Source organism: Poecilia reticulata, linkage group LG16, assembly GCF_000633615.1.
Source record: "Poecilia reticulata strain Guanapo linkage group LG16, Guppy_female_1.0+MT, whole genome shotgun sequence".
In the NCBI taxonomy this organism is placed as follows: domain Eukaryota; kingdom Metazoa; phylum Chordata; class Actinopteri; order Cyprinodontiformes; family Poeciliidae; genus Poecilia; species Poecilia reticulata.
The window spans coordinates 16,292,065-16,314,315 of record NC_024346.1 but is presented as its reverse complement, the minus strand read 5'-3'; the positions used below and the strand labels follow the sequence as shown (position 1 = coordinate 16,314,315).

General features: G+C 38.7%; 2 protein-coding genes across 5 annotated transcripts; both read left to right on the top strand.

The window, feature by feature from the left end:
- The first annotated feature begins 13 nt into the window (after positions 1-13).
- On the top strand, positions 14-11,620 carry tmem67 (transmembrane protein 67). 3 transcript variants are annotated; one of them, XM_008432638.2, is made up of 29 exons: positions 14-233; positions 2,868-2,962; positions 3,095-3,185; positions 3,289-3,388; positions 3,701-3,764; positions 3,868-3,939; positions 4,029-4,091; positions 4,177-4,331; positions 4,452-4,560; positions 4,680-4,766; positions 5,731-5,796; positions 5,906-6,059; positions 6,146-6,266; positions 6,343-6,448; positions 7,782-7,838; positions 7,917-8,015; positions 8,092-8,190; positions 8,367-8,375; positions 8,484-8,570; positions 8,770-8,869; positions 8,956-9,095; positions 9,184-9,324; positions 9,404-9,484; positions 9,579-9,695; positions 10,349-10,465; positions 10,724-10,831; positions 10,978-11,080; positions 11,162-11,304; positions 11,383-11,620. In XM_008432638.2, the coding sequence occupies exons 1-29, from the start codon at positions 32-34 to the stop codon at positions 11,461-11,463; spliced, it is 2,967 nt and encodes a 988-aa protein (XP_008430860.1). In that variant the 5' UTR covers positions 14-31; the 3' UTR covers positions 11,464-11,620. The 3 variants fall into 3 exon arrangements, with proteins under 3 accessions (XP_008430860.1, XP_008430861.1, XP_008430862.1); XM_008432640.2 differs by lacking the exon at positions 14-233 and adding an exon at positions 2,338-2,600; XM_008432639.2 differs by lacking the exon at positions 8,367-8,375.
- An 868-nt stretch (positions 11,621-12,488) lies between these two features.
- Positions 12,489-20,759, top strand: pdp1 (pyruvate dehydrogenase phosphatase catalytic subunit 1). 2 transcript variants are annotated; one of them, XM_008432641.2, is made up of 9 exons: positions 12,489-12,584; positions 14,341-14,632; positions 14,717-14,884; positions 15,061-15,272; positions 16,103-16,184; positions 16,547-16,641; positions 16,742-16,910; positions 17,000-17,218; positions 18,696-20,759. In XM_008432641.2, the coding sequence occupies exons 2-9, from the start codon at positions 14,390-14,392 to the stop codon at positions 19,077-19,079; spliced, it is 1,572 nt and encodes a 523-aa protein (XP_008430863.1). In that variant the 5' UTR covers positions 12,489-12,584; positions 14,341-14,389; the 3' UTR covers positions 19,080-20,759. The 2 variants fall into 2 exon arrangements, with proteins under 2 accessions (XP_008430863.1, XP_008430864.1); XM_008432642.2 differs by lacking the exon at positions 12,489-12,584 and adding an exon at positions 12,594-12,780.
- Positions 20,760-22,251: the final 1,492 nt, after the last annotated feature.

The window sequence follows — 22,251 nt, the reverse complement described above, 5'->3', positions numbered from 1 at the left end:
TGTGGGTAAAAAAGGAGGACCGTTGTTTACCATGGCGACAGGGACGCTACTGTTTATTAGCAGACACAGAGTTCTCCCATATTTTTCACTTTTGTTATATATATATCTAATTGACTGCCAGCAGTTTATCATTCCGTTTAAAGCGCCTTCAGATTGCGGCGTAGACGAATTCTTCGACATATCAAGTTTGTCGTGCTCCAGATGTGGTTCAAATCAGCGCAAGAGCTCTACAGGTCGGATTTTATCATCGTAATACACATCTTAAGCTGATTTCGGACTGTGATCCCAACCTACAATAAGAAATATTTTACTATTTATACTTGAATGTAGAGTAATTTGAAATGTATGTTAGCGTGTGTCATCTAATAATCAGAGAGCCACTTATGTGAAGCTAAGGGCTGTTAGCTTCCTATTGTTTCACGTTTTGAGGAGAAAAAGTAAAACATTGAATAAATGTTTTAATACTATTAAGGGTAAATCTTTTAAACAGCAGACGCAGCAATATCTGCCTGTGTTAGACAATGTGAAAAGGTTTGTAGTGTTATGTCGTTGGAATAAAATTAATAGTTTTTTGTTTGTTTGTTTTTTAAGTTTTGCATATGCTTTTAATTTTAATCTTCTTTGTCCATCCATATTTACTAAAAGTTGAAAGACTTTAGGTTCCAAGCATCTTGATGATGATTCATGTAATTGTCCAATTAGTCATTGTAAATTTTAGTTTTGTTTGTTTGCATGATATAAGAGGAAGGTTTTGAGTCGGGGTTTTTGGTGTATCTTTACAAAAATATTTTAAAAGTGAACACAGTTCATTTCCTCCGAAAATGAACTGTGAATGAATGCGTCACCTTATTGAATCTGTTGGAAATATATAGTGCAGTCGTACATAGCAGAACCAGAATCCTGTGTGACCAGAAATGAAAAATCCAAGCTGTAGATTTTCAGAAACATTAGAAGACTTATGTTAACAGAGCAAAAATATATATATTTAAAGAGTTAAAAGTTAAATTAATCAGTTGCAACAAAGTAATTCCATTGTTTTGTTGTTGGGATTATATGATGTTAAAATTGAAATTGCTAGAAATTACACAGTGAATGTAGTTTAATAAAGAATCTGAAAAAGCTATGAAAAGAAGAAATATATATGCATAACTTTGAAATCACAGAAGTAGAAAATAAAACAGAAAAAGTTATAAAAAATACATAAAGTGCATCAGAAAGGGAATGACTTCAAGATAAACTCCCCCAGCACCCTCCTGTAAATCTTTCCTGCTCCTTCTGGGTTGTCTTGTTAGAACTGACTTATTTTTGACCACCAAACTTATATCAATCGTTCACTGGTTATTAACCGTATGTGAACTGGCACACAGTTTGGTTTATTTGATAACAATGTGTTGCAAATATTAAATTAATCTTGTTTTCTTTTCCAGACGTGTGCCTGCATTAAATAAAAGCTGTGATCATGATGATTGTAATGAAAGTGATAAATGATTCCTTAGTCATACAATCACAGGTGCTAATTATTGAGAAGATGCAGTAAAATGAGTAGTGATTTTGATGATACTCTTGAAAACAATATAAAAATGGTGCGAGTGTGTGCTCACTAATGTAACAGGGTGTTGTATAATAATCTGCTGTTGAGGCATCAAGTGCTGAAACAGGGTGGAGATTAGAGTAGTGCTAAGATGAAGTAACTGTGAAGGAGGCTTATGGGAAAAAGAGGAACTGTCAGCAGATGGTCTTTGGAGAGATAACAAGCAGATGGAAAGTGACTCATCATTTAGTCATTTTTCAGAGATGAACTGAACTGACCCTCCCCACCCCCCAACTCTGCAATATGCATTTCAAAATATAACAACACATTTTTAACAGATGTTTAAGTTGTGCTGTACTCCTACTATCTTGTTAATTATTCTGCACTGATCCTACTTCTTTTTATTAATGTTACATGTATGGTTTTTGATTTTAGTAAATATTGCGATCAATTGCCATATATTCCTTTTTCCTTCTTTCCTTTTTTCTCATCTGTACTTTCATCACTCTCGGTCAAGTCTTTTGCTCTCTTAAGCCACATCAGCTTTTGCTCAAACTTGAAAAAGGCTTTGTTCCTCCAAAGAGACGCAGGAACAACTCATCTCAAGGACTTCTTTTATTCATCTTTTCTTTTTATTTTCTTTTGATGAATCTCATCAGCAGCATATGAAAGCAACATGAGTGGTCACATGACTAGGCTGGAAACCTACAAACGGAAGAAATATTAGTTACACATAACAATGAGTTCATTTTAACTTTAATTTCTCAAGTAGTGATTCCATAATTTACTTGTAAGTTAACAGTGAATGAATGAATAAGCTACATACCAAACTCATGACAAACTTTGCATCAAACAATAAATCTGTTTTGGTCTTCTGAATCCAATCTGAATCATATAAGATGTGATTAATGTCCATTTCCTACCTGTGCTGTCTTTGAGGAAGCTTTCAGTTGAGGTTCTTTGTCTGAAGAGAGATCATTGCCTGAGCACAGCTGTGCCAGGTTACCTTATAGACTTGGCTGCTGAGCTTGAGCAGTGGAAGGGATGGGAGCGCTTGATTCTTTGCGAGGTGCGTGCCAGTTGGGTGGAGATGGGGACCACAGTACATTCAAAAGTGTAGGATTTGCTGATTTAACTTGACACTCTCTGACCTTTGGCATTTTTAGCAGTGTCATTTGTGCCAGCTGTGAACATCTGGAATTTGGAATTAGCCAACAATTATTGCACACCAATCAGTTCTTTGCAATGGGAATATTGCAGACACTGATATTGCCATTACCACTTAGTCGTAACATATTGTCATCTACTGCTCATCTGATTTTCCTTTGTTTTTCAGGACTGAGCTGCATTTGCCAGACTGGCTACAAAACCTTAAATGTCTTCAATGATAAAATATCCATTTCTTGCGAGCAGTGTCCTACAGACAGGCCGGTATGTTAAATTTTTTTCTATATCTTCTTGCTTCAGTAATATGAAAGTCCTGCTGTTGTGTCACAATACAGATTTATCATCTATTCTTAATAGAAGACTGACTTTTTGGTGACTTCCTGTGTTTATGTACAGGCAGTAACACAGGATGGATTTGGGTGTATTCGCTGTCCACGCAGCCTCAATACTGAGGGAAAATGTCAGTGCCAATCAGGCTATATCCTGGGTGAGTTATTTACTTTTTAGTATGATTTGCAATAGTAATAGGAATGAAAAGAGAGATGATTGTTATATGTTCTAAGAACAGGAGTTCATGTTTGTTTTTCTAGTGGAAAGGGATATCAATGGAAATCCTTTGAATGATGCCAGATGTGAAGCGTGCAACAACAACAGCCCTGCTTTGTCTGTGTCAAACATCAACGGAGACAGGTAAATGACCTGATTTATCTAGTCTGGAGCAATTTAATGCACTTCAATGCAGTGAATCTCACTGCATCTTTTGTCCTGCTGAATAAATCCCCCTGCTGGCAACATGCTGTCTCTAAAAGATGTCCAGCTTTTCTTAAAATATCTCGTGAAAACCTTTGAGTATGTTTGACTTCAAAGTAATGAAAAGGAATATGTTGCAACATGACAAGAAATTCAAAATGTGCTTTTAAGGCTCTGTATCTTAATCATTTAATCGTGGGATTTGCGTACCGCGTGGCTAAATTATCCGTACATGTTCAAATTGTCTTTCAGGTGTGAGAGGTGTACGTCTACCTTCACTAACACCTCCTGTGTGTGTCCAGCTCCTAATGTTCAAGTGAGTTCAATCGTGTGTCTCTCTCTTTACATATTCAAACAACTCGTCTCATGTTCAGCTGTCAGAAGGAAATGTGTCATTAGTTTGCTTTGCTTTTTCCCAGGAAGGAGGGTTGTGTTTCCCTTCAAGAGTCCTTTCCACCAATGCGAATCCCAGTGTCAACTATGCTCAGTTGGTAGGAATCCTCGGCACTTGGTTTCTCAGTCGTTGTTACATTTTGCAGATTATGATCCACTCTGATTCATTTTTATCTTCTTGTATTAGAAATTCAGCATTCAGTCGGCCTGGTTTGTGGAAAATCTCTACTCCTCCACAGCGGCGTGCCTCGTAATGAAACACACTTATATTTTAGCAAAGATTCAAACAAAGGCTGTGGAGATGAAGCATTAAACATCTGGTGTTCTCCTTGCAGACCTACTCCAACCTGACAGCCTGCCAGGCTCTGGGCAACATGTGTGTGTTGAACATGCACTCCCTCGCCGGTTCCTCTACTGATGCTTGTGGTCTTTTTAACACCGTTTACAGATCAAAAGCTGCTCTGAGCTCAGTTCAAGAAATTGCTTATTGGTAATCCTGTTTGATTTTTTTTTTTATGTTTCAGTTTTAGCATGCTCATAAATTTCAAACAGATTTATTTGAGTCTGAGCGCAGAGCAGACACCAGCAGCTTTGATTGTTTCTTCTCTAGGAGAGTTAATCTCCCGTGGCTTTTCTACGGAGACGAACCCGGGCTGGCTAGTCGCGCGCTTCAAGCAGATCCTGTTCCCACCGTCTTCAGCTTCAGAGGAAGAAATCAGGTAAAACATGTTGACATTAAACAAGGAGAAAATAAAGGAAACACATTAATAGCATGTCTTGTGCATTACAGGTATTTTTAAAATATCTTTAAATATAAATTTTGTGGGGGGGTTTTCAGAACACCAACATCCAGCTGCTTGCTGCTGTCTATAACATCAGGGGGGAGTTCCTGAGGTGGGAGCAGGTTGGAGGAAGCAACCTGCAGGTAAGATTTTAAGTTGCTTGTGATCAAGACACTTAGGCTGCAAGCAAATAAGATTTGTGACTCAGATAGTCTCTTTCCACACAGACTTCTGCACTGCCAATAAAATAATCAGATTAGATGTGTGTCCAGACCATAGGATGTGTTTTCACTGGAACCTTTTTTTTTTTTTGTAAAAATGCCATGACAAATTATTGTTACATAGATGAATCCCTCATGAAAATGTTTATGCAAATGCAAATATAAATGTGCTGTATGCGTATATTAATTTCACACCTGAAATTACCTATACAAGTCTTTAAGGTGTGTTCCCATGACGTTTGCATGTCTGCCTGTTATTTTTGGAAAAATAATTTACGCTCAATCAGACTGGAATGAGAGAATCTGTCATCATCGTCACCGCAGCATTATCCTATTTCATCAATAGAATGGTGCTTTCTGGGTGACAAAAAATTTGTACGTTGGTCTCATCTAATAGGAGATATTTGCTGTGTTTACTATTAGCAAAGTGCAAACAGAAATTCTTACAGCTCTCTTTCAATATCAGCTTTCATCTTGCCATTCTTCATCAAAAGTCAGTTTTGCAAATCGCACAATGAACCATTGTCCTGTCAACAGACTCTCCCTTACTTTTCACAATGCTGTTTGTTCGCTAATGTTTTCTAACAAACATCTGAGGTGTTCGCTGAACAGCTTTTTCTCCTAAAGCCAGCTGGTTACAGTGAATTTTATTTATGGGTTTTAGAGTGAAATGTTCCTGGAAACAAACGCTCACTACATGTTCAGTTCTCGAAGACCGTGTTCCATGAACTACTTTGTCTCAGTCTGTCATAAATTGTTTAAAATAAGTTGAATTTTTGACTAAATGTGCAAAAGTTCCAGGAGCATCAGTACTGACCGCATGTAATTTGAACAGCTTGTGAAAACTTCAAAAATCTCCAACAATTCTTCCTTCCTTCTCTTGTAGCTTTGTCCAGGATTAGCCGCCAAGCAGGCAGCAGCCTTCAGCTTTGGAACCGCTTACCAAGAAAGTGTGAGCGCCTTCAACTTAATTTACTTTACAGAATGACAACAAACCTATATTCTGTGAAAAGTTACTTAGGTTCTAAGCAGTTTTTGGACGTGTTTTGGTGTACATTCAGTGTGACCTTTCAGTGGCGGATCTGCTGGATTCCCATCCCGAACCGTTGTTCTACGACGTTTACATGGACCTGGGAGGAGGAGAGAACAGGAAACTTCTCCCCTTGCCAACGCTGGTCGAAAACCAACAGTACAACGGGGGATTCATCAATCAGGGTGAGATTTTATTAATTAAAGCAAACAACTTCATTCTAAATGAATGTTTGGGTAATTTCAATATATGTTTCTATTTTTTTATGCAGATAGTATGAGAAACTGGTATCTGACTCGCCGAATGTTTCTTGTGGACACTTTGAGTGGAAGAGAGAAGAGCATAACATCCTTGCCTAAAGTCATTCGTGTTGCCACCGTTGTCAAAATAAGGTAATATTTAATGTTGTCATGGTTAATTAAGATGGAAATGAAAATGGAGTTCTGACGTGTTTCAAACCTCTGGTAGGTTTCAACTCGTTCCTCGAAATCAGGAGGGGCTCATTTTTCCCCCTCTAATGACTTTGACTTACACAGATGTTCTCATCACGGACATCACTACTCAAACTGTGCCTGTGAGTACATTGCTGTGTTGCACATTCTTACCTTTTACTGTAAAAAAAAAAAATCCATTATACATTTTTTGTGCCTCAGGCTGATTGCCTCTGGAATGCTGCAGAAATTTATCACAATATTCTGTTTTTTAGCTGTACTTGTATCACCATGCCACTGAATGCTAGTTCCTCCAGCTAAGCCAGGCTGCAGCAGTTCTTTTGAACATGTACAAAGCTTGATGGCAAGAGCAACAAATTTAAATACCACACACGTTTACCAGAGCCAGGCTTCGCTCAGATGTCACAGTAATGAGCCTCGGTCTGCTTTGATAAAGATTCACTCGCTTTCAAATGCTAAATGTTGGAGTGGCTTCAACTGCTGGGCAATCTAGCATATTTTCTTATTCATTACCCAGACAGTTTTTGAATAAAAATCAAACAATTACATATCACTGTAAGGTTAAAATCACTCAGTCAGGGTTGTTAATGCTGTGCACTTTATATGAGAGTCTACAAGGCCAGACACTCATAAACAGGTCAGACTGAAAGCTCTGTCAAAAAGAATTAGCATGTTTTTTTATACCAAACACAGAAGAGACAGTCTGCCTCCTGCTCCAGCAAAACAATATCAGACCTTGGGTGTTCAGCACAAATGGGTTCATTTTGGAAAAGTTCATAAGCATTTAAATAAAAACATGACCATCAGATTAATAATGATGGTCACTGATATGTCCTCTCATCATATCTACAGTGTACAGAAGTCAGATACATATTCAAAAACTTGACATGTACTAATGTCTTAGAACGCAGGTTTTGTTTCTTTACTTTTAAGCCGCTGTAAGACACATTTTTCAATGTTTCACCATTTACCACAATGAAAAGGACTTTGGTTCAAAAAGTCCTTTAACTTGATATTGATCCTCACAATTAATGGACTAACTTCAAGCATTGTACCTGAACTCTGTTTATGTTAGACTAAAGCTTATAGTTTTGGGGGTCATGGATATGTAAGTCTGGGGTCTTGTTGTCCTTTTCAGAAATTAACCTAAAACCAAAATGATGATGGGAAAGCATAAACATTATAGAAATTCTATAAAAAATAAAAAACAGGACTTGAATATAAATTTTCAAAAGATGTTGGCCAAAATGTTGTCTCTTGATGTCAGCATCAAGAGACATAAGACTGTGGTGCCATAAGACTGTGTTCTTATGGCACCACATTCTAACTGACTGTAAAAATACTTACAGTATATGCTCAGCCGAGTGTCGGGGTCATGACCCTGTTACATTTTTATTTTGTGGGTCAGAAGCTGGAAAGTTTAAGAACTGCTGCTCTAATGTGTGTGTTTTGTAGATAACATTTACTATGGATTATGAGATGGATCAGACAGAGGCTCGTACAAAGACAGACGTGAGTATAAGTTTGGCTGAAACCATGACAACAAATCTGCGTATGTGACTGAATAATAGTCACCCCTGGGTCACACAGACTGCCCTGGGCGTCTTGGGCGGGCTGGCCGTGCTTTACTCGCTCCTGAAGACAGTCAGCTGGAAGAGGAGGATAGCTTCGCCCATCATTAATCTGGAGGTACATCGCTGTCTGTGGAGTCGCTGTAAAGATGTCCTCCAGATATTCACGTGTTTCTGGTCTCTGTGTTCTCCAGACGATGCTGAAGTTTCTGTTGTTTTACTCCGGTGACCTTGCCAACGTTTTCTTTATCGTCACGGTGGGAACTGGCCTTTACTGGCTCATTTTTTATAAGGTGGGTCATATGAAATGTTTATATTTTTTGTTATTCACGCAGTTTCAATCCCATTTGTGCTGTTGTGTTCTTCTGTATCATTAGTTTCAGCAGTCTGTTTTTGACACTGATTTCCACAAATTTAACTCTTTGCATGATCTTTCATCCTTCTTGCTTTCCATTTCTGCATTCTTTAGACACTAAAGGCAAGTTATTCTTTTACTCTGTGTTCTTTCATGACCACCTTTGTTTGTGAAACAACTCAGCGCGTTTTTGCAGCTTTTATCAGACAAACTGCCTCTGTGTGTCGACAGGCTCAACAGTTTGTATCTGTGCTGCTTCCACTCCCTTCTCAAGAGGAGCAGTTTGTGACATACATTGGTTGTGCCTTCGCTCTCAAGGTCAGATCACTCTGTAATCTGTAATGTAATTTTTAGTAGTTTCCAGGTTATTTGTATTTCCATTCTGCCCTCCAGTGCCTGTTTTTTGCAGGATTCATATTTAAATCCTAAGTTTAAAAGGGGGGATATGTCTTTTGAACACATTTTTTATATGGTATGCATGATATAAAAGTGTCATGTTTTGTGCATTTGCATCCAGGCTGTCCAGTTTCTACACAAGCTGTATATGCAGGTGTCAGTCGATATATTTCTTATAGACTGGGAGAGACCACGCAGCAAAGGGAACAGGACAGTGCAAGGTACCAACACAGTTACTCTGTTCTCACTACTTTAAGCTAGTTATTCAGTATTGTTCTTCTGTTGAGCTTTTTCCCTGTTGTTTCAGCTCACGGGGACAGTAAGTGTGACCCCTCCCCGGTCAGCATCTGGAGGACTTACTTTGTGGCAAACGAGTGGAACAAGCTCCAGACCATTCGCAAGATCAGCCCAACCTTTCAGACCATGGCTGTGCTCTTCTTTCTCGAAGTACGTCTCACCCTGCATGTTCTGTTTGAAGTATTTCTGACAGTACATGTCTGTTTTCCTTATCGCTATTACGCCATCTTGTGTTAAGGTGCTGAATTTCTCCAACCTAGCCTTGAGAGACCCTTGGTCAACTTTACAGCGCTCCCCAGAGGCGTACACCCCTCCTTACAGCCTGATTCTGCGCTACGGCCTTGCCGCCACACTTTGGCTCTGCATTGCCCTGCTGCAGGTAAACGGCCACCATTTTATTACTAATTATTGAGGTTTTTTGTTTTAGCTGCATAACCGACAGTTGAATGTGCTTGCAGGTGATATTCTTCACCGTATTTTACGAACACTTTGTGAAGGACAAAATTCGTCAGTTTGTGGATCTCTGCTCTGTCAGTAATGTAAGCAGTAGCTCCTGTTTTTTTGTTTGCTTTTCTTTTTTCTTCCAATCAGTAATAATTTCCATAAAAGGGCTTCCTCTGTTATTCTGCGTAGATCTCTGTGCTGCTGTTCTCCAATCGTTGTTTTGGTTACTACATCCATGGACGCTCAGTGCATGGACACGCAGACACAAACATGGAGGAAATGAGCAATAACCTGAAGAGAGAACGTGTATGTACAGCAACAGTGAACCCTGTCGTCTTTCATTTTAATTTGCAGTGCTTTGTAGAAGTCCCACATTTCAAATGAAGTCGCTTCCAAGAAGCCAGGTCTTCTTGAAATCCTTCAAACTGTTATCGGACAGCATTAAGCCCTTCAGACTGTTTAAGATATTAAAGATAATATGGTTACTTAGAATCAAACAATAAAGACCTCTGAAAGTATTAGTGCCCATCTAACATTTTTAAGTTTTGCCGCTCAAGGACTAATGTGTCAATGGGAAGTAAATGAAAAAGGAAACGTTTGGTTTTCAGTTATTTTATTAACAAATGCAAATCTGAAAAATGTGGATTTACATTTGTATTCAATCTCATCTACATTTACGTGTCTTAATAAAATCTGAAGTGATATAATTAGTAAATATATTCTAAATTTAATCTCAGTATAAATGCAGCTCTACTGTGAAGGCCTCTTATTGTTTACAGAACATTGGTGAACAATCGTAAACATGAAGACCCAGACTTGCTACTTTGTGATGGTCTTCCACATTAATCCCTAATTAAACAGAAATGTGTGATTATCATGTCACAAAATATGAAAAAGAAAAAACTTAAGAGGATTGAACACTTATGGCTGCTGCTGTATTTCTCTTCTACCGCCTGTAGGAGTCGCTGTGCGGTCAGCGAGGTTTGGTCCCCAACTCTGACATTCAGACCTTTCAGGTAGCGGTCACCAACCGACTGAGGCAGCAGTACGAAAGAATACAAGATTCTCTTAGCAGGGTATGTGATCACCTCTATCGCCCTTTGATATAAAATATAAACTTATATAAACTTTCTTTATCTCTTTCTTTCCTTATTTGTTTCTTTCTTGTTTAAATTTTTTATTTAGTTCTTTACATAGCAAGGATAAAAACATTTAAATATAATTATTTTTTATTTTACATCAATAGCCATTTATAGAACATAATAAAATGTTGGTGTGAACGCCAAATATGTAGTATCTTTTATTGTTTTTTTATTTGACCGGTTTTACTCCAGAGGAACAGGCCGTCACGGTTGATGGATGCATCTACAGCCAACCTGTCAGATCTACAGTTCAGAGCGTACAACACCATGAACCACTTCCTGGGATCCATTATTGACCATGTTAGTACAAACATCCAGAAACTAGCTCAGTCTGTGAGAATGCAACCTTGGATCGCAACTAATCTGATTCCGTTGTTTGGTTTGTAGATATTGCAAGTTTTATTTGATGCAAATCTTTGTTTTCTCATGCTGGATTGTTGACTTAGGGCCATCCTGACATGGACTACATGGTGAAGGAAAAGCTGATGATGGAGCGAGTCATAGGGATGGAGTTTATGGAGCCGGCTGATAAAAGCTACTTTTACAGTGGTAAAAAACTTGTCTGGTTTTGTTGTTTGCAGATCTTTTTATGTGTGCATTTATAATATACCACTGCTCTCCTCTCTACAGATGAGGCCCACTCCTTCAGTAATGTCCTCTTTTATGGAAATGAGGCCACGCTGCTGATTTTTGACATTTTATTCTTCTGTGTTGTTGACCTTGGATCTCAGAACTTTGTGCTAGCAGCTGCGCTCACATACCTACAGCAAATGGTTGGTGTTTATGTATTTGTAGTGTGTCATCTTCACCAAAGTGAAAATGTACATTAAACCAAAATGTATTTATTGCAGATATTCCGCTTCATCCGTAACACTCTTGGGAGAAGGAACCTTGCCAACAAAACGCTGGTGGATCAGAGGTTTCTGATATAGACCTCAGGCTCCGCTTTTGGTGACACGGATGTTTACTCCTCGCTTGTTCTGTTCTCGTTAAAAGAATCTGTTCACTGCTGAATTTAACGCAAATGTTGTCTTTTTGGAAATATTTGTATGCTTTTATATTGATTAAATTGTTTTATATGAAATCTGACTGGAGTTTTGTTTTTATGGTAAAGTTATTTCTTCCTTCCTTTCTTATTTCTTTATCTCTTTCTTTCCTTATTTGTTTCTTGATTAAATTTTTTATTTAGTTCTTTTCATAACAAGGATAAAAACATTTAAATATAATTATTTTTATTTTACATCAATAGCCATTTATAGGACATAATAAAATGTCGCTGTGAAAGCCAAATATATAGTATCTTTTATTGTTTTTTTTTTATTACTTTTTCTCTCATTTCTATTTATTTTATTTTGTAGCATTTAAATATAGAAATAAATAACAAAATAATTTCAATTAAACTGTTTCCTAATATTATCTTCTACTTTAAATGTTCTACTGTTTGTTTGCATTGTGATTTATTCTTGTACCTCTGTCAATCAAACCTATTAATTCGGAACATTTTACTATCGTTTTGCTGAGTATGTCAAAATTAATTTATCTTACAAACGTTTTGTAAGACAGATATTTTAAATTAAGTGTTTTTGAAAGGGAGAGATGTGACACATTTTACTAAATGTAGTAACTCACATCATTCAGGGTTAATTTCTATTACAAATTTATTCTGATTTCGGTCCAGGATTCAAAGTTAGTCACGTCACTGAAAAAAAAATACTGAAATTTATCTTTAAAAAACATTTTTTTTGTAATATTAAATGTAGGTTTTTCGTGAGCTATAAGTTATGCCATTATCAACCCAACTTAAAAACTTTAGATATGTCACTGACTGTAATGCATCCATTTAACATGTCAGTATAATTTCTTGGACTGGAATATTCAGCTTTATATTGTGTTTTTGACACTTTGCGTGCATGGGAGTGTTGACGTCACTGCGTAGGTTAAGGCTCAACCAATCAGGCTTCAGCATGAGGTGTGGCGCTTTGGAGTAACACAAACCGAAGGGGTTGGGTTCGAGTCATGAACTTAAATACCTACTTCACATCTGTCGGATAGGGTAAGAGCACATTTTGTTCTGTTGTGTCCCCTTCTCTACAGACGGACTTTTATAAAGTATTCTTCGGTGTACCTGGAATGTTTATGTTATATAAGTGTAGCAATTTCTATCGACGGCTTGTGGGTGTAACCCAGAGCTAGCTACATTAGACTGAATGTTGATGCTTTATCTTCACCACTGACTTGAGTTTTAAACTGTAAGTCTGTTTAAACATTTTTAATTCACACCATGTCTTCGTATGCTACTGCTGTTGCTTATATCATGTTGGCTAACTGCGTTCGGTACCTGGTTTGTAATTAGCTTAGAGAAGCTAATTATGTCAACAAACAACTTTTAAAGCTCAGAGTTGAGACGAGTCTTCTGATCTGTTTGGGTCACAGATTTTTTTTTTTTTAATTTCCGGATGGTTGTTAGGTACATTTCGTTCACATCAGGGTCACTCTGTGAAAGTCTGATGTAGCAGAAACGACTAAAATGCTCCAGGTTTAAACAGAAATAACCAGTCGTAGACAGACATGGGTGGCTTCAGAAGCTGCAGATATATTAAAATCAGTAAATTGGAGCGGGTTATTTGAAGAGTCACGGTCAGGACTCGGTTTTCCTGGCCAGCAGCAGTCATAACTATCAGAGGAACAAATGCCAGTACTCAGTTATTTTTAACTCTCCGTGCACCAGTTCTGACCTATACTTGCAGTGGTCTGCAGAGCTGCTACTCTCTGCTACTCAAACTAATACTGCTCCTCTATTGCAAATTTTTACATTTTATTACAAAAAGGCATATTGTAGTTTTTAATGACAACACAAGGCTTCCTCCTTCTACTGGTAAACCCGAGTTACAGTTCCAAACTGCTATTTGTGTTATATAGCTTCTCCTTTTAATGCAATGACAAAGTGTCAGCGACCAAAGTTTCCTCCAGTTGTATAAAGCATAGAGATCCACAGGTTGCCCCGCCGCTACTCTACTACACTTTTCACTACTTTAGGAAAAATACACATTCAACTGTTTTCTAAAATATTCCATATGCTTAAAATGCAGAGTCATGGCGGAGAACCGAAATGAATGAAGCCTTCTTGTAAAGATAACCATCTGTCTCTGAGTGTATTTAAGATTAAAGCACTCTTTATTATCCAACATAGGTTACAGAAATGGATAACTAAGCTGTATTTTCATTCAAAATAAATAGATCAATCAGTTAAGTTTCACCAAAAACATCCTCTGACTGCGTACATAAGATCTTTGTCCTTTCCTGTATATCACATTTGTCATATGACACTTAAGATTTTCCTCAAGATAGATTTGAACAGGGAAGTGCTTTAATCCCCATTATATTTTTTTACACATAGGAGTGCCAGTGACCAGGAAAAATAAAATTAGTTAATCAACAACCTTTTCAAGCCATGAATTTGATTTTATCTGTCTGCAGCAGGGTTTGGGTTTAACAGTTGATGTGAAGCAAAGATTGGTAAGCATATAAGTACCTGTAGTAGTGAACAAATTGACTATTTTCCATTGCAGATCAACAGATCAAACCAAAACGTAAACTATAAGTTGATATTGGCCATAAAAATCCTCGTCTCTCGATATAATAATTTGGTCTTCAGTGTGTTGGAGATTTTGGGATTTCAGATTCAGAATGACTCAACCTTATGAGAATAAATCTACTTGTTTGCATAGTGTTTGCTTAATGGTGCGAACAGAGAACGCTCTGTTCACCACGCGTACATCTGAGCTCTTAATGTGCTTCTTCTTCTTCAGGTGTGTGCACATCGGTGGTGCTTTGATTACCGGTGCTGCATGGTCAGCCATGCCTGTTACATCCCAACTACTCAGGGGTTTGCCCCGTGCCAAGGCCTTTGCCTCCAGTCTGTTACCATGCCAACACCACCAGTCCCACCTCTGTTCCCTGCCTGCACTTAGAGGCCCGTCCCAAACATGGCAGCCACACCCGGCAGGAAGGTGCTACCAGACGTCCTCGGCGCTTCACAACTACATCCTGACGCCCCCACAGGTCAACTCCATCCTGAAAGCCAACGAGTACAGCTTCAAGGTTGGTGGGGGTGGGGAGTTCCTGATTCATTATTTATTTATTTACATTCTCATCCTGTTGTTTGTTTTCGCCATCCGGTTGCAGGTACCAGAGTTCGACGGTAAAAATGTGTCATCTGTGATGGGTTTTGAAAGCAACCAGCTTCCGGCCAACGCTCCCATCGAGGACCGGCGGAGCGCGGCGACTTGCCTGCAGACACGAGGAATGCTCCTGGGCGTGTTTGATGGACACGCCGGCTGCGCCTGCGCTCAGGTGATCTGTTCACTCTACAGAGGTTTTAATTCATTTCTTTGGGGTTTTTTTAGGCATTGGTCAAACAGTAATATTTTTAGGCATAGAGAAAACATCTAGACACTTTCCAAGACTTTTTTTTTTATTCTTTATCAGCAGCACTGTATGTTATCATAATATCATTTTTTTCTCTGCAGGCGCTGAGTGAGAGGCTGTTTTACTACATAGCGGTCTCACTGCTCCCCCATGACACTCTGTGTGAGCTGGAGGCTTCAGTGGAGGCCGGCCGAGCGCTCAGTCCCATCCTGCAGTGGCACAAACACCCCAATGACTACTTCACCCGGGAGGCCCAGAGTCTCTACTTCAACAGCCTGAGAACCTACTGGCAGGAGCTAATTGACCTAACCAGGTGAGAAACATACAGTGTAGCAATACTGTATTAAATAAAAGTGTTTTATCCTGGTCACAACAGCATTTTTAAATAAGACATGCCCACAAGAATAATCATATTTCCACATTTGATCATAATGCAAGAAGAAACTTCAGTTCATTTAATTTGGGAGTATATTGGATAGACCAATAAAAATCTGAGAAGTGTGGAGTGCATTTGTATTTATCCCTCCCTCCCGGAGCTTCAGTTTCCAGGTGTTAACGAGGTTTGGGTCAGTATGAGAAATTCATCACAGTATCTGGACAAAAATTTATCACATGAACTAAAACATCTAGTTGTTTTCACTCAAAACATCTTCCCAATTAAGTTGAAGCTTTTCAACCATGTAGTTGCGTCTCTTTATAGTAGAAAATCATCAAAAGTGTAATTTAGTTCACTAATTGATTAAATTCTGTTCAATTTCTGTTTCAAATTTTCCATTGAAGTTTTCTTGCTTGACCTGTTGGGGTCCAACAGACCTGATTTGACATCATCCTTATGGATGATGTCAAATCAGCAGAAATATTATATGAGCCATAATATAACATTTAAAAATCCAGTTTTCTTTTTAATATTTAATATTTTTGAAAATGTCCAATGCATGTTAATTTATCATTTGGTCTTTCTCATCAGTGATTGTTGTCATGTGAAATATTTCAAACAGGACTTTCTGGTTTCTTATTTTACTCTTTGTGATCTCAACACACCCTCAGCATCACTGACTAATCCGTTATTGTTTGACCTGGACAACTTTGGTTGTCGTTCCTCTTTTTCAGACAATCTGTCTTCATATTTCTCTCATTCTTTAGCCCCGGCGACGCTCCAGACACCCGAGAGGCCTTACTGAACGCCTTCAAGAGGCTGGACAACGACATTTCTCTGGAAGCTCAGGTGAGAAACAGTCTGTGGTTTTGATACGAATATGTTTCTTTTTACAGGAACAAACTTGGATGCGTTCCTCCCAGCAACAACCTGAGCTGACCCATTTAGTGTTCTGCTGTTTAAGATGTCCATGAGTCGCGATAGAGTCGAGTTGCAGGTCATGTCATTTATCTGGACTGTAAAATCTGAGGAATGTTTCCATCAGTAAGAGATCTTGAAGACATTCGTCAGTCCAGGCCGCCAATGTTAGGAATGAGAACATCCGGATTTAAACTTTGGTAGACCAGAAATGAGCTCTGATGTCACTTTGTCTCCATGTGATATAAACTTGCTAAGGTGCTTACCATCTGTGTGTGGTTTCTCTCTGACAGGTTGGAGACGCAAGTGCGTTTCTGCACTACTGGGTTCTGAGAGTGGCATTTTCTGGAGCTACAGCCTGCGTGGCGCACATCGATGGACCAGATCTGTATGGAGAATAAATGTCCAGCAGCACATTGTGGTTCCAGTTGCTGTTTTTATGAAGCTAATATCTAAACCCCTGCCCTCCCCCATTTTTATCTTCAAAGCTACATAGCCAACGCCGGGGATGCCCGGGCCGTGTTGGGGGTGCAGGAGGAGGATGGCTCATTCAGTGCTCACACACTGTCCAACGACCACAGCGCCCAGAACGACAGCGAGGTCGCTCGGATACGAAGCGAGCATCCTCACTCTGAGAGGAAGACCGTTATTCGTCAGGTAGTGATTTTAACCAATCTGCCCGTAGTTAAAAAACTAAAAAAAAGTCAGTCTGAACTTCTGCCTCTCTCCGTCTCCCTCTGCATCAGGACCGGCTGCTGGGCCTGCTCATGCCGTTCCGCGCCTTCGGGGACGTGAAGTTCAAGTGGAGCATCGAACTGCAGAAGCGCGTTCTTGAGTCTGGACCCGATCAGCTCCATGAGAACGAGCACACCAAGTTCATCCCTCCCAACTACCACACGCCGCCCTACCTGACCGCCGAACCGGAGATCACGTACCACAGGCTGCGGCCACAGGACCGCTTTCTGGTGAGAGAGGAACGCCGACAAATGCTGCTCATTTAATTTATTCATGCAACAACTTAGTAGCTTCATGCATTTCTTTATTTATGCTTTTATGTGTCCATTATTAAGTTAATTTAGTTATTCAATCGTTCATTCATGTATTATTTCGTTCGTTCTGTCGCATGAATGAAGCGTTCGTTAAATGTATGAGAGAATATCAGTCGTTGCCATAGCTGCAGTTTTAATAGTCTTATTTAATTCAGTTGGATAATAACATTTTTCTGTGCAGGAAGGTAGGCTTCCTCTCCTAAATGATTTTATTTATTTACCTATTGGGCTGAAAGAATTAATTGTTTCAGCAGGACTCAATTATTGAAACACTCGTCAGCTACCTTAGTAATTGATGCATCGTTAGTTGAAGTATACAGACTCTAAAGGTCGTGTGCCAATTTCTTCTATACAATTAATCAATTAATAGCCACAAGTTGTCATAAAGTTCTTGTTGTGCAGCGATATTCTGCTTAGTGTTCCCTTTAAAATAATATCCAATTGTCTCATTTTCCCGCCATCTTGTCAAACTACTGAATAAATCAGAAATGTTGGCACTGATTCAGAGATCCTTGACATTTACTAAAATGAAAGAAAACCACGCCGGGGTCTTTTGTCTCGTCTTTTAGACGGTAGATACTGCAGTGACTAATGGCGACTTCACCTCCCATGTCTAAGAGCTAATTAGTTCTCAGGTTTGATGAATAGGTTCTTTATTCTGATGTTTTTACTATTATTTTCATCAAATATGCCATGTCTGTCCTCCAAAACACGTTTGTAAATCTTTTTTTTCCCGATTGAAAGGGTGGTCTTTTTTGCTCTCTTTACATAAAAAGGTTGAGTGTAAATTTTAGAAAGCTCTTTCTAAGAGTCTGGGTTCATTAATGTTTTATATGTTGCAGATTTTCTTTCAATTTAACTGATTTGTAAAGAACATTTCAAACTATTTTTGTGAAAAGTAAAAAAGATTTTTTCACTATTAGATGAAACTAGCCTAGTAAAAAGAGGCCAGATCCTTGATCTCTTTTCCTACAGAGTCTGGACTCTGAAGTTTTACATTTTACCCAGTCACTAATGGTTGTCCGTCACGTGTGTAATGTGCCAGTTTGATGGTATGAAGTTTACTAAAGAGAGAAGTGCTGAGTCAATGTTAATGTTAATTACATATTTGAAAGTGAGGCCAACACAGACCGAACGGCTTCGTTCACTAAAACTAAAGGCAGGCTCCAATTCTAAAACGGCGCAGAAAATTGACATCATTGTTCACAGTTTCTACTCTCTGATTGGCCTGGTAGGAAAACTACGACAGGGAATCCAAGTAAGCGGGAGAAAGCCTAGACTGTGCTGCGAACGAGATTTGAATCGAGCAGGAACAAATGGAGGTTGAGAGATTAAAGTTTGCTCTTTACTTGAGATCAAGATGTTTCTGAGCATGGCCCTCCTCTGTCTGCAGGTGATCGGCTCAGACGGCCTCTGGGAGACGCTCCATCGGCAGGAAGTGATCCGCATCGTCGGCGAGTATTTGACTGGGGTTCACCAGCGCCAGCCGCTTAAAGTGGGAGGCTACAAAGTCACTCTGGGACAGATGCAGGGTCTGCTCGAGGAGCGGAAGGCCCGCATGTCCTCCGCGTTCGAGGACCAGAACTCGGCGACGCACCTGATGCGGCACGCGGTGGGAAACAACGAGTTTGGCACGGTGGACCACGAGCGGCTGTCCAAGATGCTGTCGCTGCCCGAGGAGCTGGCTCGCATGTACCGCGATGACATCACCATCATCGTCACTCAGTTCAACCCTCACGTGATCGGCGCGCAGAGACAGGAGGACGAGTCTCACTGACTGTGTGCCACAGATTTAAAAACCAAGCACACCAAATGGACTCTGTTCAGCTATTTTTAACTCTATTCATGGAATATTAATGCAGCAGCACAAAAGTTTAGTTTTTTATGGTTTTAAAAGGTCATCAGATTGGCTTAGTGTTTTTTTTGTTTTTTCTTTTTATGCTGTCAGTCTTGTTGAGCAGCTGTTGCCATGCACAGCAGTCACTGTTAATGGTGCCGCATGCTTTCATCCTCAAATTTAAGCAAGAAGAGCTTAAAGAGCTTCGTGTCCGCTGAAAAGCGAAGCGGTTCTGGTTAGCAAGCCCGACTCTGAACCAGGCATGAGATCCTCTGGGAAAATACTTCCATATTATCATGGTATTAATACACACATTTAATGTTTCACACGATTTATTACAGATGCCCTTTTCCTATTAGATTCCAGTTTTCTTTGAGGTCTGAGCAGTCTAGCAACAGCAACTATTTTCACTGCTAAAATCTTGTAACTTTAACTATAATGTTAATATTACCTTAAATATTTATTTATGGTTTTGAACTCTAGTTTTCTAGTGTTCTTTGGGCCAAACGGGACACATTTTTGCATTTCTTCTCTTTATAAAGTGCAACGAGCTAAAATTAACTGGTTAATTAGTGGTGCTGGAAGACTTTAACAGCTTCCCAGCTGTAGTTTTAAAAATTAATGCTTAGTAGCTTTCTTTCAGCCATCTGACCAGCATTAGCAGCAACAGGTGGAGGAAGGGCAGCACTCTGTTAAACTTGGACACTCCAGACACTTCATGTGAATCACTTTAAGAAAACTTTAAACCAGATGAAGGGTGTGAGTGTTGAACTTCTAAATCATTGGTTGATCTTGATGCTGCTAGCTGGTCCATGCTAGCTTGACTGTTTTTTTTTTTTTTGCTTCAGATCATTGTCACTGTCTTGTTCACTATTGAATGGAGTGAATTTTTTTTTTGTTACAAAGACTGTCAATCTGTGCAACTTGTTTAAAGGAAGTTAAATTATCTCTCTGGGTTTTGGATTTTCAGTCCCGCAAGGAGGATGATTTGGCTCTTTTGAGCTTTATGTTAAATCTGATGGGTCACAGGCTGAACATTACAACCTAAAAGTTCCACAAAAATAATTAAGTAGTCTTACATTTTAAGGTCACAAATTATTTACATAGCCTGAAAATAGTAAAGTGGGTAATTACGTTCGTTTTGCTTTGACCTCAAATCCGTAGCTGCACCTTCTTTTTTTTTTGTCTTGCCTCCTGCTTGTTTGCTTGGAGATGCACTAATGAAGGAGTTGTTCCCCTGTGTGAGCTAAGAGCGTTTGGCTGAAGTGACAGAGTGTGTTGTGAAACTGTAAGCAGATGCAGTCACTGAGCTTCTTTTCTAAACACAGGGGTCAAGAATCTACATTATTTTTTTCCTGACAGGTCATTACCCGTTTGTGTTGCTCCTGGATTGCTTTATTCTTCCCTTTGGAGGTAAAGCAGAACCTTTTTTCTTTTACCATGATTACCTATGTGTACAAAAAGACTATATAACCAAGACGCGTTTTAAAATCAGGCTGTTTCAACATCAAATATTTATTCTGCCTCGGCAGTATGTTACACATCTTCTCTGTTGTATGTATAAATTGTAACTTATGGGGGTTTGAGTTTTGTATGTGAAAATAAAATGCTAAACAGAAAGCTTCCTGTGAAGTTTTATTTATTTATTTTCAAGTGCGCTGCAGGACAACCAGCCAACTAAACCTCTGAAGGCTATTGCATTTCAGGATAAACAGTTTGTAAGTTCACTGCTCATAAACTCTTAACTTTCTTGGCTTATTTAGAGAGATGCAGTATTATTTTTACCTCAAGATGGCGCTGCAGCACCAAACAACAGCAGAAAACTCAATTTTGTAGAAATAAAACTCAGATTTAGTCGGTTTCATACAAAGTGCAACAGTTCCTAAATATTTTGTGACTTTATGAACCAGGATAAAGGACAACAGTTCAGATTGTCGAATAATGTGAAATATCTGGTACTATTTTACCAAATGGTATTTGGTATTTAGGAGCAAAAATCATTCTAAACCTGCTCTGATAATCTGTAAAGGAGAGCCTAACCCGGTAGACCTTAAAACTTTTTTGGAAACATCAAAAAAGGGAAAATTAGCCACTATTTTATCTACAATATCATTAGAAACTATGCAAGGAAATTTTGCTGTATGAAAATAATTTATTTGAAAGAATTACAATAATATAGTAACAAATAGGACATTTTTTTTCAGTTACAGTCCAATCAGATCTGATTTAAATGTTCTGTCCCTGTAAGTGTTTAATATTCATCTAAATAAAAATCAAAATATTTGACTCTGCCATGTTTTGTTACTGATATTTATAATTTCTCAGTAATTTCCTTACAGTTTACATAAAAATATAATTATTCAGACTGTTTGAATAGTTTTTCCCTTTATCACTTCCTTCAGCTTGATATTAGAAGCTCTTTTATGTTGCTTCCATGTTGAAAAAAACTATATATAAAATAAGACTGACTGGTAGAGATTGGTTAATACAACAATTGCTTTAAGTGTAACTCAGTGCCGCTCATAAACGTCACACAAGTTTTCTATTCTTCCCGTTATTAATCATCATTGCATCGACATGCATGATACAGAGTTGCTGTGTTTAGATGACATTCAGTTTAGTTTACTGGAAATAAACACCTCCACATTGTCATTTTTCAGCCCCCAGCTCTGCAGAAGCTCTGACGTTACAGCGGGGATATTTTGTGAAAAAACGTCCTGAGTGACGCTTTTTAATGCGCTTCTTACGTCTTTAGAAAAAAGATGTAGGGTCTGTAGTAAAAGGAATAAACCAATCCATGTAATTAAATGACTCACCTAAGAGCAGAGTTAGAATCAGAGTTGTCCAATTCATCACCAGGCTGAATGATTCCATTGAATTGACTTGAACTTTAAAACCTAATGTTACCGAAGCGCATTAAATAAAGTTTTGAAGTGACACATCTTAGTTTTAAAAACGTGTGGAACAAAAGAACATGAAAGCCCCTCAAACATATTCTCATACTCTTTTATTTGAGTCAGTTTAGAGGTGGGTGATTTAAAGTTTTATCAGGATAACTTGTGGTAAAATGATAACGATAAAAGTGACGATAAAAACTATTTATTGAATCAAA